A 25021-nucleotide genomic window follows, 5' to 3' on the forward strand; every position below is an offset into this window, starting at 1 on the left:
ATCTGTGAGATTTTATCAATAATTCTTAGACTTCTGAAATTTCATTCAGTATTCTTTCACATATCACATCAAATAATAATGAAGGGCAGGAGTTCCAGGAGTACTGGTGATGAAAGAAACCTAACAGATCGTTTTGTTCATTTTTCTTCCTTTGGGGTCTGTGAACTAACAATTACAGAATCACCTCAAGCATTAGTTTAAAAAGAAGATACCTAGGCCTTATTCTCACTCCTCCTAAATTGACATCTCTCAAATGGAGAGGAGGGTTAGGAGGGTTAGTTAGCTTTCCCAAGCTTTCCCAAGTGATCTTTAGGCACGCTACTCACGTTTTAGAACCATAAATCTGTAGCAAAGGTTCTGAATCCTGGCTGCACATTAGAATAACATATGAGTTTTTAAAAAACCCCAAATCCTATGCTGGCTTAGAGCAGTGGTCTCAATCTCAGCTGCACTTTAGCCCCATTCCCAGTTCCCACCCTGTGCCAATCACATTGGAGTTTCTGGGGTGGGCCTAAATAAGGAAGCTGTGTGTTTTAAAGCTCCCTAGGTAATTCCAATATGCAGCAAAGGTTGCAAACCATTCTTCTGGAAATTCTAGGTTAATTATTTTGGGATGGGTCTCAGGAATTGACAAATGCACCCCAGGTAATTTCAATGCATAGCATTAGCTGAGAACTATCATCATTGGTATCCTTCAGCCTACAGGTTCTGGCTTACCTCCTTCTCTCACATGATGCCCAAGCAAATCTTGACCAAGGCTGATACTGATGTGTGGAGATATAGATTCATGAGGAGTTATGGTTTATGCATACATAGACCTCTAATACCTTCTTGAGCCAGTCTCATTAATTAATCTACCATTAACCAAACAAATGCACATTAAACATTTAATTATGTGCCAGGTACTCTGCAATGAATGAGATAATGACAAATAAGACATTGTTCCTGACACCTCAATAAGCTTATAGATTCATGGGTATGAAGGAGGGAGACAGATAGGCAAATAGAGGTGCAACAGAAAGTAATAATTATTACAATGGACAAGTAAACAAATAACTTGGGAACACAGTAATGATAGCATCTCAATCTGCCTTGAAGAGTCAGTGAAGATAGGCTTGAAGAAATGCTATTTAAGCTAAGTCATTCCTACATAGACTAAAATACCCTCCATGATGCAATTTCCATCTACTTCATCTCTTGCTACTCTCCCTGGCTTCAGGTTCAATCACATTGAATTTCTTCCTATTCTTTGAATGTCTTTTAACAAGCCTTCAGTATTTGTTTATCCCCTTTGCTTAGAACATTCTTTGCGCTTTCCCCACTTTTACCTACTATCTAGGATTTTGCTTAGCTATTAGTTTCACAAAGAAGTTCTCTCTGACTTCCTGAATGATGATGTGTGCCTTTGTCATATATCCACGGACCACCCAGCAGTGCTTTGTTTGTAACATGCACATCTTTATTGCACATCAGTGACTTTGAAGCCTGGGTACTCCATGAAATCAAGAGAAAGAGCTGTCTCCTCTACCACTGTGTGTCCTGTGCTGTGCACAGGATCCAAAACTACTGAATGAATGAAGACATACATGAATGATGGGATGAATTGCATTCCATGAACAGAGGGCAATATGTGCCAAACCATAGAGGCATGACATTCTGTGGCTTGTTCTAGGAACAGCAAAATTTTTGGACGGTCATAGTGCAGAATAGGCAGGAGGAGGTATACAGAGCTGAGTCAGAAGAGGTAGGCTGCTGAGGGGCCCCTATAAAACCCTGTGATCCGAACTTTATTCTGTAGCAGGTGGGATTACATGTGGTTTTATGTACAGGCGAATGATATTTAGGTTTATCATTCAGGACAGTTACTTTAGAAGCAGCATAGAGGATGAACTGAAAAAAAAAAAAAGATGAATTTAAAGGAGCTCAGGAGATGTGCCAGTACTACAGTGAGAAATGATAAAGGCTTTTCTGAATTAATGAAGGGGAAGAGCTCCATTCAAAAGGTATTTTTGAGGTAGAATCTACAGCACTTGCTGACAAACTGCACGTGGGGGTAAGTGTGAAAGATGATGTCATGGTCTAGTTTGGGAGACAGGCTGTTTGGGGATACCATTAATGGAAACAGAATATTGGAAGAGAAGAGATAATTTCAGGGAAAAAAATAATGAGCTTAGCTGTAAACTACTGAGAGTTCTATGTGCCTATGGGGCATCTGAGTGAAGTGTTTTATGCAGTTAGAAATGCTTAAAAATCTCAGCTTGGTACCATATTGATTGTAGATGTGACCAGAGTTGTCCAATTGACTATGTTGTCTTCTATTTATGTACTAACAGACAAACTTTAGACACTGTCAGTTTCATATTGATTTCATGATTTGTGCTACTTTGGGCTACAATTGGCAATCAAAATAACTACTTCAGCAGGGGAGTCTCGATAAAGTCACTTTTTGCTTATTTTCTTCAATATATACATACAGCTATGTTAACCTCACCCAAATTATGAAGTGGACATTTTTTTTTTATTGGTGGCTGTGCTGATGTATTCCAGTCTTATTAGACCATGAGTTCTATGGGTTCAGAAAGGAAGTGTTGTTTGTTTTTAAGCTTGGTGCCAAGTACAATAGAAATGCAAATTACTGGATGGATGGATGGATCGAGGGATGGATGGATGGATGGATGGATTTATAATCTGACTGCTGGAATGTGTAATACTTTATGGAACCAGTCACCTAGAATTGAAAATATCATGTCCTACTACTTAAAAACCTAAGTGATATTTTAGTGAGATGTTGTTGTCCATAGAAACAGGGTGGAAGAGATCACTATAATTATTTTTGAATAGTCTTTTATTATATAATTTTCTCTTGAAAATAAGAAATAATATAGGGATTTTAGATTTTATAGCAACTAAAGACTATATGTATTTTGAAACATTAACCTGTAATATAAACATTGAAAACTATTATACCATTGAAGTTGATAGATGGGTACATGATCAAAGGTTTGTTTTAGGGAAATAAACTTGTGGGCCAGATGAAGAAGCTGGAGGAGAAGAAATCATTCCAGTTGAACTGAGAAGAGATAATAAGGACCTGGAATAATGCAGTGGTGGTGAAGTGGAGAGTCCATTAATTTATTTATTCCTCGAATATTTATTCATAGTTTCATACCAGACTCTGGGGGATGAAATGGCAAACAAACTAGATCAAGTTCCTTCATTAAAGGAGTTCATAGATAAGTGAAGGTGAATGCACATCAATCAAATGATCATACTAATAAGTGTAACATTGCAATTGCAATGAAAGTATTGTATGGAGAGTCAGACTGAAAAAAAAATCTCATAGATGCAATTGACCATAGATGGTTATTGGTGTATCAGATTAAGTAATAGACATTTTTCCTGCACTTTCTTCTTTTTCAAACTGATTTGTCTGACAAAAGTAACATACATGAAATGCCATCCTAGAAGATATAATAAGTAACAAATTATCTGGAACAGATTAAATTGAATTTTTACCAAAAAATAAAACAATAATCTCTGAGTTACAAGTTCTGATTTTGCAATTAATTTTATGTGGTTTTCAATTGGAATAATGTCACCATTCAATTGAAATCATGGTGCTTTGCTGATGAGATACGGTTTATTCTAGCTCTCTCCATTTTTATTTATGTATTTATTTTTTCACCCAGATGTTGCAAGAGCAATTGAATTACTGGAAAAACTACAGGAATCTGGAGAAGTACCAGTACACAAGCTACAGTCTCTCAAAAAAGTGCTTCAGAGTGAGTTTTGTACAGCAATCCGAGAGGTAGGACACTAAGATTTTAATAACTATATTCAGCCATATGTCTTCTAAATAGAAAACATGGTTTTTCCACACACTTGGTTGAAATTGTTAAGATTAGAACTACATCTTTACTGCCTGTTTTTAGAACCTTGGACAGATGATAAAATATAATTTAGTCTGCTAAATTCTTAAATTAGATCCATCCAGGATTTATACATTTATCTAAAAACCAAATGTTGATCTTCTGGTACCAGAGAAAGGCCTGCTGCAACAGATAAGTGTTCCATGTAGTCTAAACTATTTAGCACTCATGTGAAGCCACCAGACATTCAGGTAGAAACAGTCACAGTTAATGAGAGCTGAGCTTTGCTTAAGAGAACACTCAGCTAAGTCTTTCATAGGTAAATCTGAAAGAGTAAACTCCTATTGACTAAAGTTTTAGTTACCCAAATATTACTGTCTAGTACAATAATGGAAAATATCCAAACAGGCTGGTATTCCTCCATAGTAAACCTTTGTAATGTTTTCCTGGCTACTAACAGTTTCAAGAAGAGTGAGGTGAAACAAATGTGCTGAAATGTCTATTTGAATTTTGTATTGACTCATAGTAGAATTGACTATTAAACTGATGTATTCAGTTGGTCATAAGAAAACCCCCCTTGAAATATGTCAGTTGTATTTTTTCATTCAGTAACCCCTTGGCCATTAAGAACTAAATGATATTTCATTAATCAGAACCAAAACCCATAAATCTGTCATATTGGACCTCCTAGAAGTTCCCCAGTAATGAAGAACCTATCATCCTCCTCCTCAAAACCATATGAACCCAGTGACTATTTAGAGAATTTGTTGTAGCATACAGCTTATGCCTTTCAAGGAATGGATGTATCAACTGTTCTTCCTCTATGCAGTTTTACTTGTGGTTAATGTACATTTTCAACAATTCTAGTTTATGAATACTCAGAGGATGCAAGACTCAGAGAGGCATATAAAACTCTACAGATTTAAACTGTAGCCTAGCCAATACAGTTAACATTTAGACATTGCTGGAATTCAACTTATACTGTACTTATGTTCAATCTTTATCAGGTGAAGTTGTTCACTGTTTAATTTTTGTTAATACAGAACACAGCTTGAGTAAGCAACCAACCGTAATTACATGTCTAATTTTTTAACCTTTGAATTGATCAAAGGCTGAAAGGAAGTTTCTCAAAACATATGAATTCTCTGCCATTGGCTTTCCCTCAGTGGGAAAGGTATAAGATATCTAGAAACCCCATGGGTGGCCTCACTAACTCCTGTGATCACTGTGCAGACCAAGGCTAAATTCCCTCTACACTTCTTTCTTCACAGAGTGCCATTCCCCTGAGATCTGGCAACCAACTTTTCCTTTTTTAGAGATTCTATCATCTCTTCTGTGTTGTAGCATTCTGCTATCCACAGAACTAAAAGATAGGATATCATATACTTATTTGCTCACTGATTATATGGCTCGTGACCCAATTCAAAGTCTCTGCATTAGTGAAATTTGCATTCCAGTGGGAGAAAGTTGTGAAAAATAAGCATACAATTTTACAATACCAGAGAACGATGAGACTCTGGAGAGACATAAACCAGGACAACAGGGTTGAGTTAAGTTTAGGGTGGTCAGAAACAAACAAACACACAATACACTAATGGAAGTAAGGGAGCAAATACAAAGGAGTACAGTGTTCTAGGCAGAGGAAACCTCAAGTACAAAACCCAGAGCAAAGAATGATCTTAATGCACGGAAGGAATACTCCAAGAGCCAGTATGTCTGGAATGGAAAATTCAAGGTAGGCTCCTTAGGCAGCTGGAGAGCAGATCACGTAAGGTCTCTCGGGCCATAGTGAGAACGTTGAACTTCATTTTAAGCATGACAGGAAGCCGTTGGAGAGTTTCGGCCTGACCTAAATTGTTTTTTGGAAAGGTCTCTCTTTCCACTATGAGAATACAGAACACAACCTTCAGTACAGTGTTAGACACAAGTGAAACCAGTAATAAAATAATGAGGCAATCAAGAGAGAGCAAGATGACAGCAGGTTGAACCAAGATGGCAGCATTACGAGTATTGGAAGTTTTCAGATTCTAGTATATTTTTGAGAGCAGATCAACAGAAATTATTAATATATAAGATCTGTAGCATAGGGAAGGGTGAAAAGACCCAACTGATTCTCAGATTTTGGCTTGAACAATTGGTATAATAAGGCTGGGGATATAGCTCAGTTGGTAGAGTGCTTGCCTCACAAGCACAAGACCCTGGGCTCAATCCCTAGCACCAAAAACAAAACAAACAAACAACAAAAAAGCAAAGACAATTGGTATAATAAGATGGGACTCTTTGGAGGGGAGCCAGCTTTGGAGAAGTCCTTCCAAGAACTCTGTTCTCTATGTAGTAAATTGATGATGCCTTTCAGACATTAGAGATGTCTTACAGTCCTCTAAGTCTGAAGTTTGGGGGAGAATCTAGGACTGGATTTGTAAATGTGGTATAGACATCTGTTGAAATCAGCACAGAGGCTTTTTTTCTTTTGGGAGTATGTTAATGAAAAAGAGAATGAGAGTACAAATGAAAGTAAATATGGGGACTTTATATAAACATTATATCTTACACAGCCTGCCTGTGGTATGGTAGGCATGTATATCATTAATAGTCCATGAAAGTTTGTAGCCAATCTATAGGCAATCTAGAAGTTCCAGAAGGAATAACACCTGATATAATTTATCTGTGTTGTGTTTTGCAACTTTGAACCATTAAGATTAAATTTATGCTCACAATAATGTTCTTAGTAACAATTTTGGAATTTTAAAAGAAGCAGGTTATACAGAAGCTGTGAAAGGTCACTTCAACTTGCCTGACAGTTCATCCCAGTTGCATGGAATTATTTGTTAAGTGTGGTGATGTCTTTGTTATTCTTATTGTGTTGCTTTATCTTTACTGTGGGAAATAGCAAAAATGACAACACATAAAATAATTCTAAATTATCTTCTTAATGTATCTAGTGAAAAGTCCTTTAATAACAATATGAAATATGAATATATATTGTGAGATAGGTAAACCAAATGCTAGTTAAGAAAAGTGCAGTTAGGAAGTATGACAAAGACTATCTAAAAATTAAATTGTACTGAGCCAAGAACACTTTCTCTCCTGGTCTCTGTTGTGCAAGTAAGAAACCTTTGAAGTTTGGTTTCCTATTCAAATAATGCTTGGAATTTTTGTGGTTCAAGTTTTTTGACGTTTTCAGAAACACATGCTAGTTAATACTTTAAAGTGTTTTCTTAGTTGCATTCACTGGAGCAAAACCAGATACAGGACCATTCCTTAAAAAAATGTGTAACACAAGTTATGATAAAAAAATGAGGCACTGTAAGCTTTTGCCAAAGATTTTTTATTTCCTTATGTAAATGCAACAGTAGTTATTATTATATGTTGAGGTAATCCCATATTTTGCTTAACATTTGGGTGAAACTACTGAATCAGCTCCTGGAATATGTGCAGCACTTATATAAAGAGAATAATATGATGAAATTTTATGTTTTAAAATTTAAAATGCATGCTTAAAAAAAGATCAGAAGTTTCCTTAACTATTTTCTACAATCTGTAATCTGTAATAAAGACTGATAAAAGTACGTTGAGATTACTGCCAAGGGAAAAATATATATACAACTAAGAAAGGCATTGCTCTATTAATAAAGAAGCTGCAATTGAATGATAGCCCATACACAGCTTTATTTGCACATGCAGATGGTGATCAGCAATGTTCTTCATTGTGTTTTATTGTGAAAGATCTTGACAGAACCCTTATAGAATTAAATTGCACTTACTCTGTGCAAGTAACCTCAAAGTTCATGACAGAGAAATGGGCTGACATGTGATAATGTTATTCTATAATGAGCTGCACTGTATATTCATACAGTTTTCCAATGAAAAATGAAATATTTTTGTTATGGTACTGAGGCTTGGGTTGTGGCTCAGTGGAAAGCACTTGCCTTGAACATGTGAGGCACTGGGTTTGATCCTCAGTACTACATACAAATAAATAAACAAAATAAAGATATTTTGTCCACTTTGATTCAAGTGGGTTATGAACTCCCATTTTTACCCCATATACAGATTGCAGAATCACATCGGTTACACATTCATTGATTTACATATTGCCATACTAGTGTCTGTTATATTCTGCTGCCTTTCCTATCCTCTACTATCCTCTCTCCCTACCCCTCCCCTCCCCTCCCCTCTTCTCTCTCTACCCCCTCTAGTGTAATTCATTTCTCCCCCTTGTATTTTTTTCCCTTTCCCCTCACTTCCTCTTGTATGTAATTTTGTATAACCCTGAGGATCTCCTTCCATTTCCATGCAATTTCCCTTCTCTCTCCCTTTCCCTCCCACCTCTTATCCCTGTTTAATGTTAATCTTCTTCTCATGCTCTTCGTCCCTACTCTGTTCTTAGTTACTCTCCTTATATCAAAGAAGACATTTGGCATTTGTTTTTTTAGGGATTGGCTAGCTTCACTTAGCATAATCTGCTCTAATGCCATCCATTTCCCTGCAAATTCTATGATTTTGTCATTTTTTAATGCAGAGAAATACTCCATTGTGTATAAATGCCACATTTTTTTTATCCATTAGTCATCAAAAACTATGTAATGTTTTGTATAACCAACAATAAAAATTTAAAAAAAGATATTTTGTTCATGTATAACTAAAAAAAATATTTAAAAAAATGTTATACGGATGTTCTTAGTAAAGACCGTTTCTGTGACTTTAAGTGACTTCCTCATATTTTAGCTTTGCACTGTAATAATTAACTTAAATGGCCTAAACTTATAAATTTAGGGTTGAAATTGAATTATTATAAATATGGATTTTTGAATGAGGGAATTTTCTGAGATAATTGAGTGACAATACTTGGCGTGGTGGTCAAGAGATGGGTTGTTTCCTGATACTTCATATTCTATGTACCTCAGAGAAGGAAATTGATAAACATATGAATGATCACATTTAAGAGGACATATAATTTCTGCAACAGAATACAAATAAATTCTTTTTTGCAACGAAAATAATAAAAAATAACATAATTAGCAATCTAGTTATCATCCTTGTCTTCCAAACTTTGAGACATTGAAGCTTCCTGCTGTTCTGGATGATGGGTCATTGATCTAGAGCATGATATACCACTGATGGTGGTCTTAGTGAGGACGAACTCCCATATTTATAACTGCCACATGTATGTTGAACCAAAAAATGTGCTACAAAATAAACATTATTTTCTTTGGCCAATCACCAGATGTTGTATGTTACTATTTTCTAATGTGATCTCATGATCAAAAAAGAAAATAAACCATCTCCATATGGACTCTCATTCTGTAGTAGTACATAGGATTGCACAAAATGGTTCCAATTCTCCTCTACTTTTCGTCACATGTTTGATTCGTCCATCCTTTAAAACTAGACATGGTTATGACACCTGCTTTGCCAATAATATGAGCGGAAAATTTGTGTTCCATCTCCTCACAGAAGCCTATGGGCAGTGCAAGATTTGCCATGTACCCTTCCTTTTGCTAGGAAAATAGTAATGTTTTATAGGATAAACTATTCATCAGCCTAGGCTTCAGAGTGAGAACATGAGAAATAAATGTTCTAGCCAACACTTTACCAACTTAGAGCCTTAGCAAAAATAAACCTTTGTTATTCTAAGCCCTCAAGATTGTAACATTCTTGTACCAAAGCAGGACCCAGGCCATCCTGACTGACACTATACAACATTCAAGCCAATTTTACCGCAGAAAAAGGTTAAACGCAGTATCTACCCTTTAATTTCCATGAAACAATGTTTTTAAACTATGGGTTTTTTTTCCCCTAAACTTCAATGCATTTTTTTAAAGCTTTGTGAAATTAGTAACCAATGTAAGTACTGATGGGGGTTCACAGATGTTACATTTTTTTAGAAACTTGAGTCATGGATTTTATTTACTTCTTTATTTCCCATTTTTCTCCTATTCTCATTCCTTTCTTCCTGGGACTGGAACTCATGAACCCTCTGGCATCATGCCCCACACCCTCCCTAAGTTTCACACCATTTCTACGTAAATGGATTTTTTTCTTTATTATAGACTTAGAGATATAATCAATATAAAGTAAATATGCAGAGTATATCAGTCCATTGTTCAAGTGCTCTCAGTTCTCAGTGAAATATTCCACCCAGAGGGATCTATAGAAGTGGAATCTTCACTGCAGGACCTCCCAGCAGGGACATGTGGGAAAAGTCACCATGAGGCATCTTGTCAGACCAGAGAGAACAGAAGAGTCATCTGTGCTGCAGTCATGTTGACTCAAGTTAGAACCCCACTTGGTTATTTATTTTTAACTTTTAAGAAATTTAAGTTTTCACTTTAACATAATGGAGAAAATATTATCAGTTTTGCAGTGTTCCTAGTACTTACAGTCATACATAAAAAGCACTGAGTATTAGAGATCATATATATACACAGGACCTGGTACAGTATTAGATGGCTAATAATCATATAATCAACGAATACCATTATTATTTAAGAGTAGAGTCCCAGATTATCTCTAGGTATAGTGCTTTCGTAAATTGGGAAATGAATAACATAAAAAAAGTACTTGTGTCTATAAGCTGTATTGAAGGAAGTACACAAGACTAATAAATTCTTTACCCCTCATCAGTTATTTAAGCAAAATAAATTGAGCCATTGCATCTTAATTCCATATCCACTTGGGAAGCAGCATTACAATGTGAGGTTTTGTTCTCCATGTGGTTCTATACAGTGTTTGAACGCACGGTGTGAACGAAAACATGGAAGGCAAACTGATCTCCTCTATGAGAGAGCCAAGGATTGTTTGAACAGAACATAGATTCACAATTACCCTGGAGGGCGGGGGTGGGGGGACAGGATAATTGGAGAAAGGGAGAAGTGGGGAGGAACAAGGAAGAAAGAAAAAGAGAGAGGGAAAGAGGAAGGAAGAAAGGAAAGGCAGGAAGTAGAGAAGAAAGAGGAGAGAGAGAAAGGGAAAGGAAGAAGGGAAGGAGACAGAGAGAGGAAGGCAGGCAGGCAGGCAGATTGGCTGATGCTGAATCATGGCTTACACAGTATAATGGAAAAGCACAGAAAAAAATTTCTAATGGATTCAGACAAACCTGGATTTACTTCCTTTGTTTGGTCACTTAACTATGAAATCTTGTGCAAATTACTTTACTGCCATGAATTTGGTTTTGTTTAATCTTCCTTTTTTTTTAAAAAAAAAAAAGACAAATTAGGATAATAATGACTTTGAGAAGATTAAATCAAATGAGATAAAATAGTAAATATTTTGACAAATACAGTGCCAAGCTAAAAGGTAAGTAAGAATTTAGGGAATGCTTGCTATTCTGGTGAAAAGTTTGGTGGTTTTAGTGACAATGTTAAAATTTTAATATGCTTCAATAGAAATACTAAGATAACAATATAACAATAGCCCTATAGTGTTTTTTCTTTTGTTTTTTTTTTTTCTTTACGGTCTTTTTTTTTTTTTTTTTTGGAACTGGGGTTTAAACCCAGGGGTGCCCAGCCACTGAGCTACTAGTGCTTTTTATTTTTTTATTTTGAGACAGAATCTCTCTAAATTGCTAAGGCTGTCTGAACTTGTGATCCTCCTGCTTCAGCATGCCATGTAGTCGGGATTCCAGTTGTACACCACAGTACCTGGTTAGTTTTGTAGTTCTTAATCATTTTTTTAATGCATAATTTTTAATACAGGCTCCACATTTAAAAAAAAAAAAGATTTTGACATACTGATGTGATTTCAGAATAAGACAACCAGCGTAAAAAGAGACCTTGATCTTATCATATAATGACAAGTTAAGGACTTCGTGATATTTAGCCACATAAAGAGAAAAACCATGCATATCATGAGATTTGACATCTAATCTTTGACTGGATAAGAGGAAAGGGAAGTAACCATGTCAGACTACTAGATGGAAAGTAGAAGAATGCAGCCAAGTAAAGGATAACTGGAAATATCCAACAGTGACACTGTTCATATGTAATATAGGAAATTATCCACTAACAGCAAAGTTTAGATGGCTTATTTCAGACCACTTTAAAATGGAGGTTGTTTTTTACTTTAAATTGATGGAGTACAGTTTTATTTGTTGTATATTAATCAAATCAGACTACTTAGCATATCCATCACCTTGTGAATTTATCGTATCTTTGTATTGAGAATATTCAAAAACTTCTTTTCTAGCTATACTGAACACACAAAATTTTATTAATATTTTATATAGTCACTCTATAGAACACAGGAATTTATGTTTATTATCTAATTGAAATTCTCTACCCATTGACCACACTATCCCTCCCTCCTCTATTCTCTCTCTGGTCTCAAGTAATCACTATTCTCTCCTCTTTCATGAGATCAATTTTTGGTTTTCATTCAGCATATGAGTGAGGTTATGCAGTGTTTGTCTTTTTGAACCTGTTTTATTTCACTTTACATAATGTCCTCTAGGTTAATACATGTTGTCCCAAATGATAGGATTTCATTCATTTTTATGACTGAATAGTATCCCAGTGTGTATATGTACCACATTTTCTTCATCCATTCATTCATTTCTGGGCATTTAGGTTGTGATTCCAATCCTTGGCTATTATGAATAGTGCTGCAATAAACATGGGAGTACAGATGTCTCTTTGTCCTTTCTAATGTCATCATTCCCTGTGGATGTATTCCCAGTATGGGAATACTTAATTATATAATATTGTATTTTTAATATTTTGAAGACCCTCCCTACCATTTTCCAGAGTGTCTGTAGGAATTTACATTCCCATCAATACTATATAAAGCCTTCTTTTCCTCTATGTACTCACTAGTATTTGTTATCATTTGTTATTTTGATAATAGCCATTCTAGTGTAGTGAGGTGGTATCTCATCGTGGTTTTAACTTGCAAATCCTTGATGATTACTGATATTGAGCATTTTTCATATACCTATTGGTCTTTTATATGCTGCCTTTTGAGAAATGTCTATTAAGCTCTTTTGCCCATTTTTTAGTTAATCTGGTATTTTTACTGATAAGATTCTTACATATTCAGAATTATTAGCTCTATGTCAGATGGATAGTTTGCAAATTCTTTTTCCCATTCTTAGGTTGTCTAAAACAGGGATTTTTAAACTGAAGATCATGTATAGATGTCCTTGTAGATGAAGTAAGAACAAGTGTGTGTGTGTAAAACTTATTTAGCTTTATTTTTGTTTTCTTCATTTTTTTGTGCAAAAAAATGTTGTTTATGGCAAAATATATCATTTTGGTTTTTTAACGGTTTAATGTGCTTAACATTTTCCTTTATAGAATATGCACATAGAGTAGCAGAGGTTCCTTATGTAAAATAATCATCCTTGTATGATGACATCTAGGATAGCATTGCATTCATCAGAATTAACAAAAATGTATCCGACATTATATTTATGCGTATCTTTTTCTGTTCACATTAAACTTAGCTTAAGTTGGCAAATGTCAAAGAAAAGAAAGCTGATGGCTCTTACATTTCCTTTGATTTTTATTTGCACTGCTAAATGTGGTGGGACACAAAAGCCAGACTGTTTCTTGTGTGATAAGTTTCCTGCCAATGTGCACATAGAGTCAAGAAAGCTTATTTCTGAGCATTCTGAAAATAAATCATACAATCTAGATTTTTTCCCTGGAGGAAAAAGTCCCATTTTAAAGGGGTGGAAATTTACCAAAACTTATATTTGCCTTTCCATGAAAATCTTGACACATTTCCAAGCAAAAGAAACAATAACTAGAGAAAGCTTTATCAAGTTAAATAGTCTAGAAATGCTTGAACTGGTGGGTTGTTCAGAGCAAGAAAAAAATTAGTGACTGTTCACTTGATATAACCTACTCCTGAACTCTGACATTTTGCTTGTATTTCAAAGCCAACTGCGGTGAAAATAACAGCTATGACATTCTCAATTTGCATGCAAGCGAGTGAAAACTCCCCATTGTTTCAGTAAAACTCTGATTTTTATCTGTCATGTAAACACTAATGCCTGTGTGTGTGTGTGTGTGTGTGTGTGTGTGAGAGAGAGAGAGAGAGAGAGAGAGAGAGAGACAGACAGACAGACAGACAAAGAGAGAGAGAGAGAGAGAGAGAGAGAGAGAGAGAGAGAGAGAATGAGAGAGACCTCATGGACACTTTAAAGGTCAGATTCTTCCAACAGAGAAAAATTTCTAAATAAAGAAAAATTCATAATGGAAGAAAAATCTACCTATAGTGTGTACATATATAATACACACAGAACTTCTGGATCCAAGATCCAGCTTGATTAGTTTGGTGAAGACAGAGGTTTGTCTTGTCATAGGCACTTATTGCTTTAACCAGCAGCATGCATTAGTGTCAAAAACTGACAATTTTCCTAAATGATGCCTTGCTGGCTCTGTTGAAAGAAAGTACCCTAATAATTTTGCAGCTATATTCTTGAATCTATCTTTTCAACAGTTTTTATTTATTTATTTTTTAAATTTTTAAATGGAACAAAATGTGGGGTTTTTGTTTTTGTTTTTGTTTTTGTTTTTACTACCTAACGTTTCTTGGTTTTTCCAGAGCAAAAGTGTCCATGTACCTAGCTGAACATGGGTTAGAAATTTCACTTCATTTTGTGAGTAAAGGAAAGCTGAATCTTAGAAAAATCTGACAAGAGAGGTTGGTTTGTGGCAGGACTTTCTTGTAGATGTTAGGCCTAAGGAATGAGGCTAGACTTTCAGTTCCAGATTCTCTGATCCGGCAGGGTGGCTCTACAAACACCTGCCATTTTGGAGGAAGAGATGAGAGTGGAAAACTTGTGACCTTGCTGGGCTGAAAGAGAAATCAGTTATGTCAAGGGAGTTGAAAATGAGAGAGCCTTGTCAGTTCACCCAGGGAGAACATCTACAAACACCTGGAAAGACTGCAAATCTTTTAAAGGTTACTGCTGCTTAGACTACTTAAAATTGAAAGAAGGCTTCAAATGTCTTTCCTTCCTGACAAAGGCTGTATTGTTGATGCCAACCTTCTCCAAAGCAATTTCATTTGATTTGAAGACAGAGGATTTGGTAGAACCTGAATCCAAGTTGAATTGCTTTGGAGAAAACTCAAGGGTTTTGATGAAAGTCAGCTCCGCTCAGACAGGGAATTTAATTCTGTTTGCTACTAAACCCACGTGAGCTACAATTTGAACTCTTGCTGCTATTAAAATGGACTCAAAATGGATTAGCTGCTAAAATTGACATCAATATTTTCATGCAAAATATCACTATAAATTTAAGTCAAGTAAAACAGGCTTCTCATTGAGATATATTTTAAGCAAAACAAAATTTTATCTTTTATATATGACCTGGTGGATTTGGATTTATTGCTTTATTTCTGGGAAGGAGCCATCAATTTTTACAAGAAAAATAAGAGTGACATAATCCAATGTAATATCTGAAATAATTCAATGAAAAATGCAAAAAAAAAATATGACACGCACAAATGCACATATCTTAGTCCATTTTGTGCTTACTATTACAAAATATCTGAGATCATTTGAAAAGAACAGATACTGGGGAGTCTTCTTGCTTCGTCTTCAAGTGGTAAGAAGGGCCAGTGGAGACACTAGTAAGTGCTACATGAAGCTTTATTCCTACAGATGAGGAAAGACCTTGGTGACCTAGTAACCTCTTAAAAGTCTTATTTCTGCCAGTCAAGATGGTGCATACCCATAACCCCCTCAACATAGGAGCTGATGCAGGAAGATGGCAAGTGTATTAGCTTCTAATCTCCTTGATTGAAATACTTGATTACCATTTGGGGAGATAAATTTATTTGGGGACTCATGGGTTCAGAAGTCTCATTTCATAGCCAGCCAACTCCCTTGCTTTAGGCCCAAGGTGAGACAGAACATCACGGCTGAAGGGCATAGTATAGCACTCAACTCATGGCAGCCAAAAAGCAAAGAGAAGAGAGCAGGAGGGGCTACAGGGAAGATGAACCCTTTCAGTGCATTCCCCCCATGGCCCACCTCCTCCAGTGACAAACCCCCTACCCTACCCCCCTACCCAATCAGCCCATTCAAACTAGGATGTAACCTAATAATTTTACCTCTGAATATTCCTGCATTAACAGGACCTTATATCCAAACCATAACAGCAAATTCCAGGCCAGCCTGGGTGATTTAGCAAGCAAGACCCTGTCTCAAAATTTAATTAAATAAATAAATAATATTTTTAAAGTACTTTGGATGTCCCTCAGTGATGGAGCAGCCTTGGGTTCAATGCTCCCCCTCCAAATAAAAGTCTGTTTTCTTTTTTTTCCTGTAGGTGCTGGGGATCAAATACCAAACAAAGTGCCTTGTGAATTCTAGGCAAGTGCTTTACTATTGAGCTACACTTCCCATCCAGTCTCACTTCTTAGCACTATCACGTTGGCAATACCTCAATTTTGGAGCAGAAACATTCAGCCCATAGAAACACATATAAATCAGTTTTTATGGGGTAACTCCAGAGTTTCATCAAATTCTCAAAAAGATCAGTTTTATCTTCTCTTACCAACCACCCTTAAAATGAAGACTACTTTCTATGGTATCAGTTACGAAATACTGTTCAACTAGTTTCTTCTCCTAAGGTCCTTCTGGTTTTGTGACTACAGTTACATAGCAAGTAATTTATGTTTTTCTTTATGAAGATTTCATATAATTTGCATGAAAAACTGGGCGTCCACTAGAGCTAGTAGGAATGTGTCACTATGTGAGACCATGAATGGGGCAGGGGAAATGGATAATATGGATATTTTTAAACTGATGAAGATAATAAAAAATAAATGTACTCAGCCTGGGGATATAGCTCAATTGGTAGAGTGCTTGCCTCACATGCACAAGACCCTGGGTTCAATCCCCAGCACAGAAAGAAAGAAAGAAAGAAAGGAAGGAAGGAAGGAAGGAAGGAAGGAAGGAAGGAAGAAAGAAAGAAAGAAAGAAAGAAAGAAAGAAAGAAAGAAAGAAAGAAAGAAAGAAAGAAAGAAAGAAAGAAAGAAAGAAAGAAAATAGAAGTGAGATAATGAAACACAATGGCAGCTGGGTGCAGTGGTGCACACCGTAAATCCCAGTGGCTTGGGAGGCTGAGACAGGAGGAGGATCATGAATTCAAAGCCAGCCTCAGCAACTTAACAAGGCCCTAAACAACTCAGTGAGACCCTGCTTCTAAATAGAATATTTTTAAAAAGGTCTGGAGATGTGACTTAGTGGTCGAGTGCCCCTGGGTTCCATCCCTGGTTCCAAAAAAATAAAAAATAAATAAATGTACTCATTGAGTTATTGGAGAATATGATTTACAGAATGACTACATCACTCATTTGAAACAAATTTTGAAGTATAGTTGTATTTCTGCAGCTTTCTCTGAGGAAAGACACATTTTTTTAAAGATGTACAGAGAGCGCTTGCAATATCAACATGTCACTTTCTGGTTTCCAGAACAGGAGATATGTGTGGCAGGAACCATCTTAGACTATAATTGCAAGAAGGGGTCATTGATCTTAAAGATATCCGATCCTCACAAAGAGTCCGTCATGACTCTGAAGGCTGTTAGCATCACTGTTGGGTAAATACTCGGCCCAAGTCTTTATTTGCTATTACAAGTGATAAAATAAACAGTACATATTTCCAGAAGCTTGTAATTACATGTACTTACACAGTAGTTCAAAATAATAGAGTCCTTGGAGAAGTTATATTTTGTATCAGTCAGATAAAGTGAACATTCTGTCTTCTGCTGAGATCACAGGAGTGAAATCAGAGCTTCTATTTTGGGCACCATGGATGACAACTGTTTTTTTGTTTTTTCCCCCAGTGAACGAGTCATTTAAGTTTTTCTTGTGCTCATATTACCAATATATACAGAGACAAGCTATTTGGACTCGCCTCCTAAAATAAATGTTAAGTTACAAACGCCATTTTTAAAGCCATATTCCTGCTATCCCAGAGTGTGGTTTATACATAAAAAAGTGAAATTAGTATAATTTATAATTAAAATATATGCAAGGCAATTAGTAACTTTCTTCCTTCTTTCCTTCCTCCCCTCCTTTTCTTCTCCCACAGAGAAATACACAAGACTTAGGGCTTTAAAATAGTGGAAACTCATGTATATCTTGTGTTCGTTTCTATATAGTCTGATTGCATACGTATTTTCCTAAAATACTCTAATGTTCTGTGTTTAAAATGTTATGAAAACATACCACACTGATAACATTTTTAGAGGTTGTTCTTTTTCTCTTAATATCTCACTGCTAAGATTCAATCATATTTTTTGTGTTGCTCTAGTTCATTTGTTTTGACTGCTATATGATATTCCCTGGTGAGACACAGTCTATCAGCTCAGTCTCCCATCAATGAGTACTGGAGTTGTTTTCAGGTTTTCACTAGGTTCTACAGTTAACATATATATGTTCTTCTCCGATAACCAACACCTGTCCCAGGCATATATGTAAATATGGAATTTCTGGATCATAAGGTATCAGAATGTCCAACTTTAAGAGAAAATGCTCAATAATTTTCAAACTTGGTTGCTCCAGTTTACATACTGACAAGCAAGATATTGTATATCATGTATCCATATCACTCCACTACTTGGTATATGAGACTTTAAAATTTTCACCAACTGAATACACTAAAATGGTATTTTATAGCTGTCACTAAACTATTGAACATCTCTTATAAAACTGTGAAATATTTGTTTTTTCTATTGGTTTGTGCTTTTACATATATTTTAATATATTATTAGTAGTAATTATTTACTGGAGTCAGATATAGTAAATATATTCTCCTATTTTGTAACTTGTCCTTCATAAATAAAATTCTTGATTTTAAATGTTTATTTTTTAACAATCAATGATTGTTTTGGTATCTCATTTAAGAAATTTTCCCTACTCCAATGTGTAAAAGATATATACTTATATTTTCTACTAAAGTAAACATTTTTTAAAAAATAATTGTCCTTGATACTTCTAGAGTTCATTTTTGTGTATGCTTTGGGGTAAAGATTCAGTTTTATCTTTCACTCATAGGGTAACTCTTTGTTTCCAGCTTCATGTTTTGAATAATATACATTTTCTTTCAATCTGTTTTATTACTGTACATGATAGTCTACACAGACTAATCTGTTCCTGGGTTCTCTTGAGTAATTGGTCAACTTTATCTACCTCTTCATTAGCTCCCTGTTTAACTCACTGGGAGAACCAAGGCAATGAGTACAAGTAGAGGGATAGCACGTGGCTTTGGTTCTAGATCCTAGCTTTTGTTTCAGTGGGAGGTTTGCGTGTGTGTGTGTGTGTGTGTGTGTGTGTGTGTGTGTGTGTGTGTTTGTCTTAATAAAAGTAAGCCATTCATAAATTAATAGACAATAATGAGCATGTGCTAAAAACAAAAAAAAAAATATAATGTCTCCAATTGTGTCCTTTGCACCTGAGGTCCACTGGAGGCAGGAAATAAAAATAGAATATGGCCCAATATTCTTAAAAAGTTAGAACAATTTTAAGTCCATGATTTGTGGTGCTCTTCCTATTTCTTTCATTAGGGTTAACTAAGGATTTAAGTAATTTAAGTACCTTATTAGACTAAAGGTAGAGAATATCTATTTTAATTACAACAGAAAATTAGCACCCAGCATGATAATCTGCCAGATAATGAACAATTAATAAGTATTTGTTAGATACAAGAGGAAATTCCTTAAGATGACTCATTTTCATTAGTAGAGGAGCATGCGCTGGATGTTCCCAAATCTCAAATTTTCAAATGCATCTCTTAACTCCTACAAAACATGCCTACATTTCTAGTTCAAAATGAGATTTACATTAAAATCACATCAACTCTTGAAAAGTAATCTATAATTAGAACCAAAACTTTTAGGATTCTTTATGTATTTGTGTAAATATTTACATTTATATGAATATGTAAATATGTAAAACATGGTTTTCATATAAATGAGTAATGTGGATTTTATGTTGTATTTAACATAAAGCTAGTGATGTACATAAGGCTAAAAGCAGGACCAGGAAGACCTAGTCCTGGTGTTCAAAGCCTTTGGAGAATTGTGACATTGTTTTGTGAATCTGGTGACATTGTGGGTCCTTTCTCCAAGGTTTTGGTACAAATCTAAGAATGATCCACTTGGTACCTTGATCCACTATAAACACTTTATTTTATAGATGATAAAATAAGATGGAAAAAGTATAGGCCGTCCTTTAAGCTACTTAGTGCCTGAGTTAGCACTGAGACCAGTGCCCTGAATCCCAGTTGAGTTCCACTAACTGGGCAGTGAGTAAAACAGAACATTGTGAAACAGGGAACATTTTTTTCACTACATTAAAAAATAAGTAAAGATAATAAGAAAGCTGCACCATGATCCCCATTTCTATAATCCCTATTCATATCAGTGTTCCATTTGTACCAACAATGATTTATTTAAATGTTTGCCTTCTAGTTCTACTTTTATGCCTTGGTTCAGACATATGTGTAAAAGATATATATCTATATTTTCTATATTTGTGAATATAATATAATTTGTGAATATAGGCAATGATTGTATACTATATGATAACATATTGCATATATTATATTGTGTTTTAATATACTGGTAATATATTCTCTCATATATTTATCCAAATTTCCATGAGATATTAAGAAACTTAAATTATTAATCACTGTATGCATGATACTATATCACCAAAATCATCTTGACATTTCCAGAAAATTTTATCCCTTTCTGGAATAGTTTAGTATTTTTGAGACCAAACTTTAACAAATGTACTTCAGGATCTAACACACAAACATGCATGTCAAACATGCCATAGTTTTTCTCTTAGTAAGTTAGCAATGGGGCTATGGAAACAATTTTCAACTAATTGTTACATTTAGGAAGAAAGCCCATTCCTTAATAAAGAGAAAGAAAATCAGTCACAGGTAATCTCGTCTTCCAAAAGTACCTCACCCTTTCCATGTCAACATGTTAACCATATAACAAGACACCTTCTAATATTTGTTAAGCCTAATACTTGTAAACTTTTGAACTACATTTTCTCCATGCTGCTCGAGCTACAGGACATCTCAGACTTGTCCAGCCCCTATTCATTTTCTCTATGCCACTCCCTAGAAGTGCAGTCATTAACACCCAGCCAACCAGTGGATAACCAAGAGATAGTACTGATTGTGAAAGGCATTTTTTTCCAAGTATCTTAGGGACTATGCAAAATACATAAACAAACACATTAATCAAACCAAACAACCAAAAGAACATAACAAAACATTTGACTTAGCGCTACCTAGGTGAGGAATGGGAGGTAGCAGAAATGTGTCCTCTTCTTTCCTCAGTCTTGCTTCTGGAAAGATGGGCCAGTGACCAGTAAAACCAATGTTAGAAACCTTGCTGAGGTCTGCAGAGTTGACAGAATCATCACCTTGGGGACAATGGATAGATGTGTATTTTCCATGCTAAAGGAAATAATGTTTTTTTTTTTCAGTTTTTAAGATCAAGGGAGAAGTCTGGATGCCCAGTAGAGTTGATGGTTTGCCTGTTACTGACTTCCTTAACACCACTTTCTTCATGTATCTTCCTATACAACTTTTTGGTCTTTCCAACCTGGGGAATCAGCAAGCACACAGCTAAACAAGGATGTGGTGCCACACACATCTCTCTACAGAATACTGAGCGCTAACTATTCAGAGAAATATAAATCCAAGTGGAGACAAGTGGGCAAGTTTATTGTTTGCGATAGAAACAATATTCTGTGAATTTTTCCATTACGACCATCTGTTCACCCATTATCATTGACTCCTTATTTCAGAAAGTAAATTGTAACTGGATTCTCTTAAAATATCTTTGACTAGCATTCAGTGTCCTCAAATATGGGACAGTAATTACTTCTGTTTACAGGTTAGACCCAAACCAACTACCCCAGCACATGGAGGGAACTGGGGTCACTAGACAGTATGTGAGCAAAAGAGACTTTTCCAGAAAAGCTATAAAATACATTGTTCCTTCAAATATGATAAAAAAATTTCCAATTATATATCAATGAAATTTTTAAACTAAAACAGTCAAATAATAATGTTGCAAGAAATTCAAGGTCTTAAAAATTATGCCCCCAGAACTTCTCAATAATAAATATTTTAAATATTTGAGGATAGTCCCAGGAGAGAACAATAATTTATTAATTACTAGGGTTGAAGAGTTTGTAATTCTGAGTGTGATGCAAATCACATTGTTGATATTTCATGCAAAATATCTTGTCAACCATAGGCAATTATTCAACAATGGTTAAGAGGAAGAGATTCATTTAGAATGTTCATTTGCCTTAATTAATTTTGGCAAATTATTAAAGCTGAAGGAGGCATTTTTCAAGATCTCCATGACTTTAGGATTCAAAGTAATAGAATCACTGAATCATGCTTGATATTCATAATTTCATCTTGGAAAGGATAAATTTGGGTAATAGAGTCCACTTAGACTATTGACTTTATCATCCTGGCATAAAGGTAAAATCTAATGAAATTGATTATTATTCCAATTATGATTTGCCAGTGCAAAGAAAAAAATTGAAGAGTCCACTATTCAAACATATAATTATACAAACTAGTTTTCTTCAACTTGAATTTTTCTGTATGATGAATATTGGTCTTTATGAAGCTAGAGCTTTAAAAAAATCTTGGAACATTTATCTATCCTATCTTTAATTTCATTTACTAGATAATTATAATGACCTTATTGTGAAGAAAATAGTTTAAATATCAACTAATAATTCTGATATTTTAGAAATATTTTATTTTATAAAAAAAATTATTAAAATTCCTTATTGATTCCCTATTATAAAGAAGTTCACATTGGTTTGTTCTAAGATTCTATAAAATTTCCACCCATCAAATACATTTACCTTTTTTTTTTTTTGTCTGAAACAAATTTATAAGAAATATCTCAGAATAATGGGAGAAAAGACAGAGGAACAGGGCAGGGGGAGTGTCCCAGAGAGAACACTCTCTGATGTCCTCTGCAGATGGGGCAGAGGAGGCTCCTGATGTCCAGGTGGGTGCAGAAGTGATCTTGGCTATAACTCTGACAGAGGAACCTGAGGTAGTTGTCATATGTTGCTCCTGCAGCTGTTCAGAGGCCACATGACTGATGCCCATGCAAGGTGTCAGGATCCACACAGCACAGGTTCTCTGGCTGTGCACTGGTTTAGTATGGTCACCTCTCCCCTTCATTGGAGCCACACTCTATGAATCTGGCAGGTTTCTGCGCTCTTACATTGGAACCACCTTCCTGCTGACACATGGCATGCAACAGCACAATTCTTTGACACAGTTAGCAATCCTCCCAGTCAACTTCCAGAAATTTCCATTGGTATGGCATTGCCCAGAGTCAGTCTGGGAGGCTAAATTAGGTATGGGGGGGTCCCTGTAGGTGGTTAGCGGAAATGGATGGCAGGCTGTCTGGCCCTTCTCATGTGCTTCTGATGTGACTGTTGAGCCTCCTCAGGCAGTGGAAGCTCACAGGGCAGGGGGAGGGTATGAAGGGCAGGGTCACTGGGACACCTCTTTGGGAGGACAGGAGAATTGTAAAGATCCAAGGGGCATGGGCAAGGCTTAACCCTCTGAGACTGGAACTTGCAGCCTGCCCTCTGGTGGTTCTGTGCTCCAATATAAGGTAGGTAGCCATGGCCGCATTGAACTTTCTCTTGGCCAGATATATACATATATGGTATTGGGTTGACCATAAACCTTATCGAACATTTCTGTCAGTATTTTGGGATCTGGTTGTTTGAGAAGGGTCTCACCATAATCATGGGGTAAATACTGCTCACCCTGTGTCAGCCATGGGTGATGAAGGATCTTCTTGGCTGTGGGCTGCTTCCTGGGGTCCAGGGTCAGTATTTGGCAGGTGAATATTTGTGCTGCTACAGAAACATGGGGAAAGAAGTGGTAGGTTCTGAGCACAATGTGCCTCAGCATCTCCTTAGTGGTGGGTCCCATAAATGGGCGCCTCCTTGTCAACATAAAACACAGAATGACACCGAAGCTCCAAATGTCCACTGGGAGCCCTTCATACACTTGTCTTAGGATAATTTCAGGGGCAAAGTATGAGAGAACGACCCAGAACTCATGCAGATTCTGCCCAGGTGTGACCATGGTGCTGAAGCCAAAGTCGATAAGTTTGATGTGGCCTCTGGCATTCAGCATGATGTTCTCTGGCTTCAGGTCTTGGTACAGGATGCCCTTGTCATGGAAGTAGACCACGGTACACACTATCTGCCAGAAATGTCTGCGGGGACATGATCCAATAGCTGTCCCCCACCATGCTCCATCACCATGCAGATATTTCTGTGGATCTCAACAACCTGAAATAACTGAATCACATTGGGATCTTCCAGGCTTCTCTTCATAGAAGACCAAGAGGTTCTGCACTGTCTTCAGCAGGACTTCCACTGCCACCTCTGCCTCCATGGGGCAATGGCAGGCTAGTTTTATCTGGCCAAACCCTCCATGCCCAATGTCCTTCAGAACCTCATACTGGTCTCTCAAGACTGCCTTCTTGCAGGAGCTGGGCCCTTGAAACCCTACACTAGTCTCAATACTCTGGCTGTACATCCTAAGCAAGAGCACCACCAAAGGATGCTAGCTAAAAATAAATACATAAACAACAGACCAAAATAACAAATCCAAATCAAAAACACAAACAAGACAAAACAACAAACCCAAATCAAAGAACCAATATCCAAAGACCACCAAAATCAACCGCCAACCACCAAATGCGCTAACTTTTTGGGAGTCTGACACGTCATCACTGAGAGTTTCCTATATTTATGGACAAAAAAAACCCAGCCGTAGGCACTTTATTATACACCTGCATTTTGAAACTTACTCACATGACTCCTTGTGCATCAAAGCAAGCCATCACCCAGTCATGCCTGGCCATAACTCTCAGTGATCATCTCTTTTTTGGGCCTCCAGAACTATTCCCATTTGCAGAATAGGAATAAGGAAGGACTCCAGGCATTTTTGCTTCAGTGGATTGTGGAGATTGATATTTATGGTTTAGAAATTAATATTTGTACGGAACTTCAATGTACTTTTCATTTTCAGCCTCAAAATCTGTAATAACTTTTTGTTTTGAAAGATCCCAACATTATCTACACTCAAGGTATTCAATTCC

The 25021-nt window shown here is 36.2% G+C and overlaps 1 protein-coding gene across 3 annotated transcripts in view; it reads left to right on the top strand.

The window, feature by feature from the left end:
- Lin7a (lin-7 cell polarity scaffold A) overlaps positions 1–25021 on the top strand; it is a 145506-nt gene that overhangs the window by 50206 nt on the left and 70279 nt on the right. Inside the window, exon 2 of one of the 3 annotated variants that reach the window (XM_005337996.4) lies at positions 3690–3808. The exons of 1 other annotated variant lie outside the window; for it this stretch is intronic. In XM_005337996.4, coding sequence (XP_005338053.1) covers positions 3690–3808 — 119 coding nt within the window. Of the gene's footprint in view, positions 1–3689; positions 3809–25021 lie in introns of those variants that run through there. One more of the 3 variants, XM_040280273.2, reaches the window with a different exon arrangement.

Source organism: Ictidomys tridecemlineatus, chromosome 6, assembly GCF_052094955.1.
Source record: "Ictidomys tridecemlineatus isolate mIctTri1 chromosome 6, mIctTri1.hap1, whole genome shotgun sequence".
NCBI classification, from domain to species: Eukaryota; Metazoa; Chordata; class Mammalia; order Rodentia; family Sciuridae; genus Ictidomys; species Ictidomys tridecemlineatus.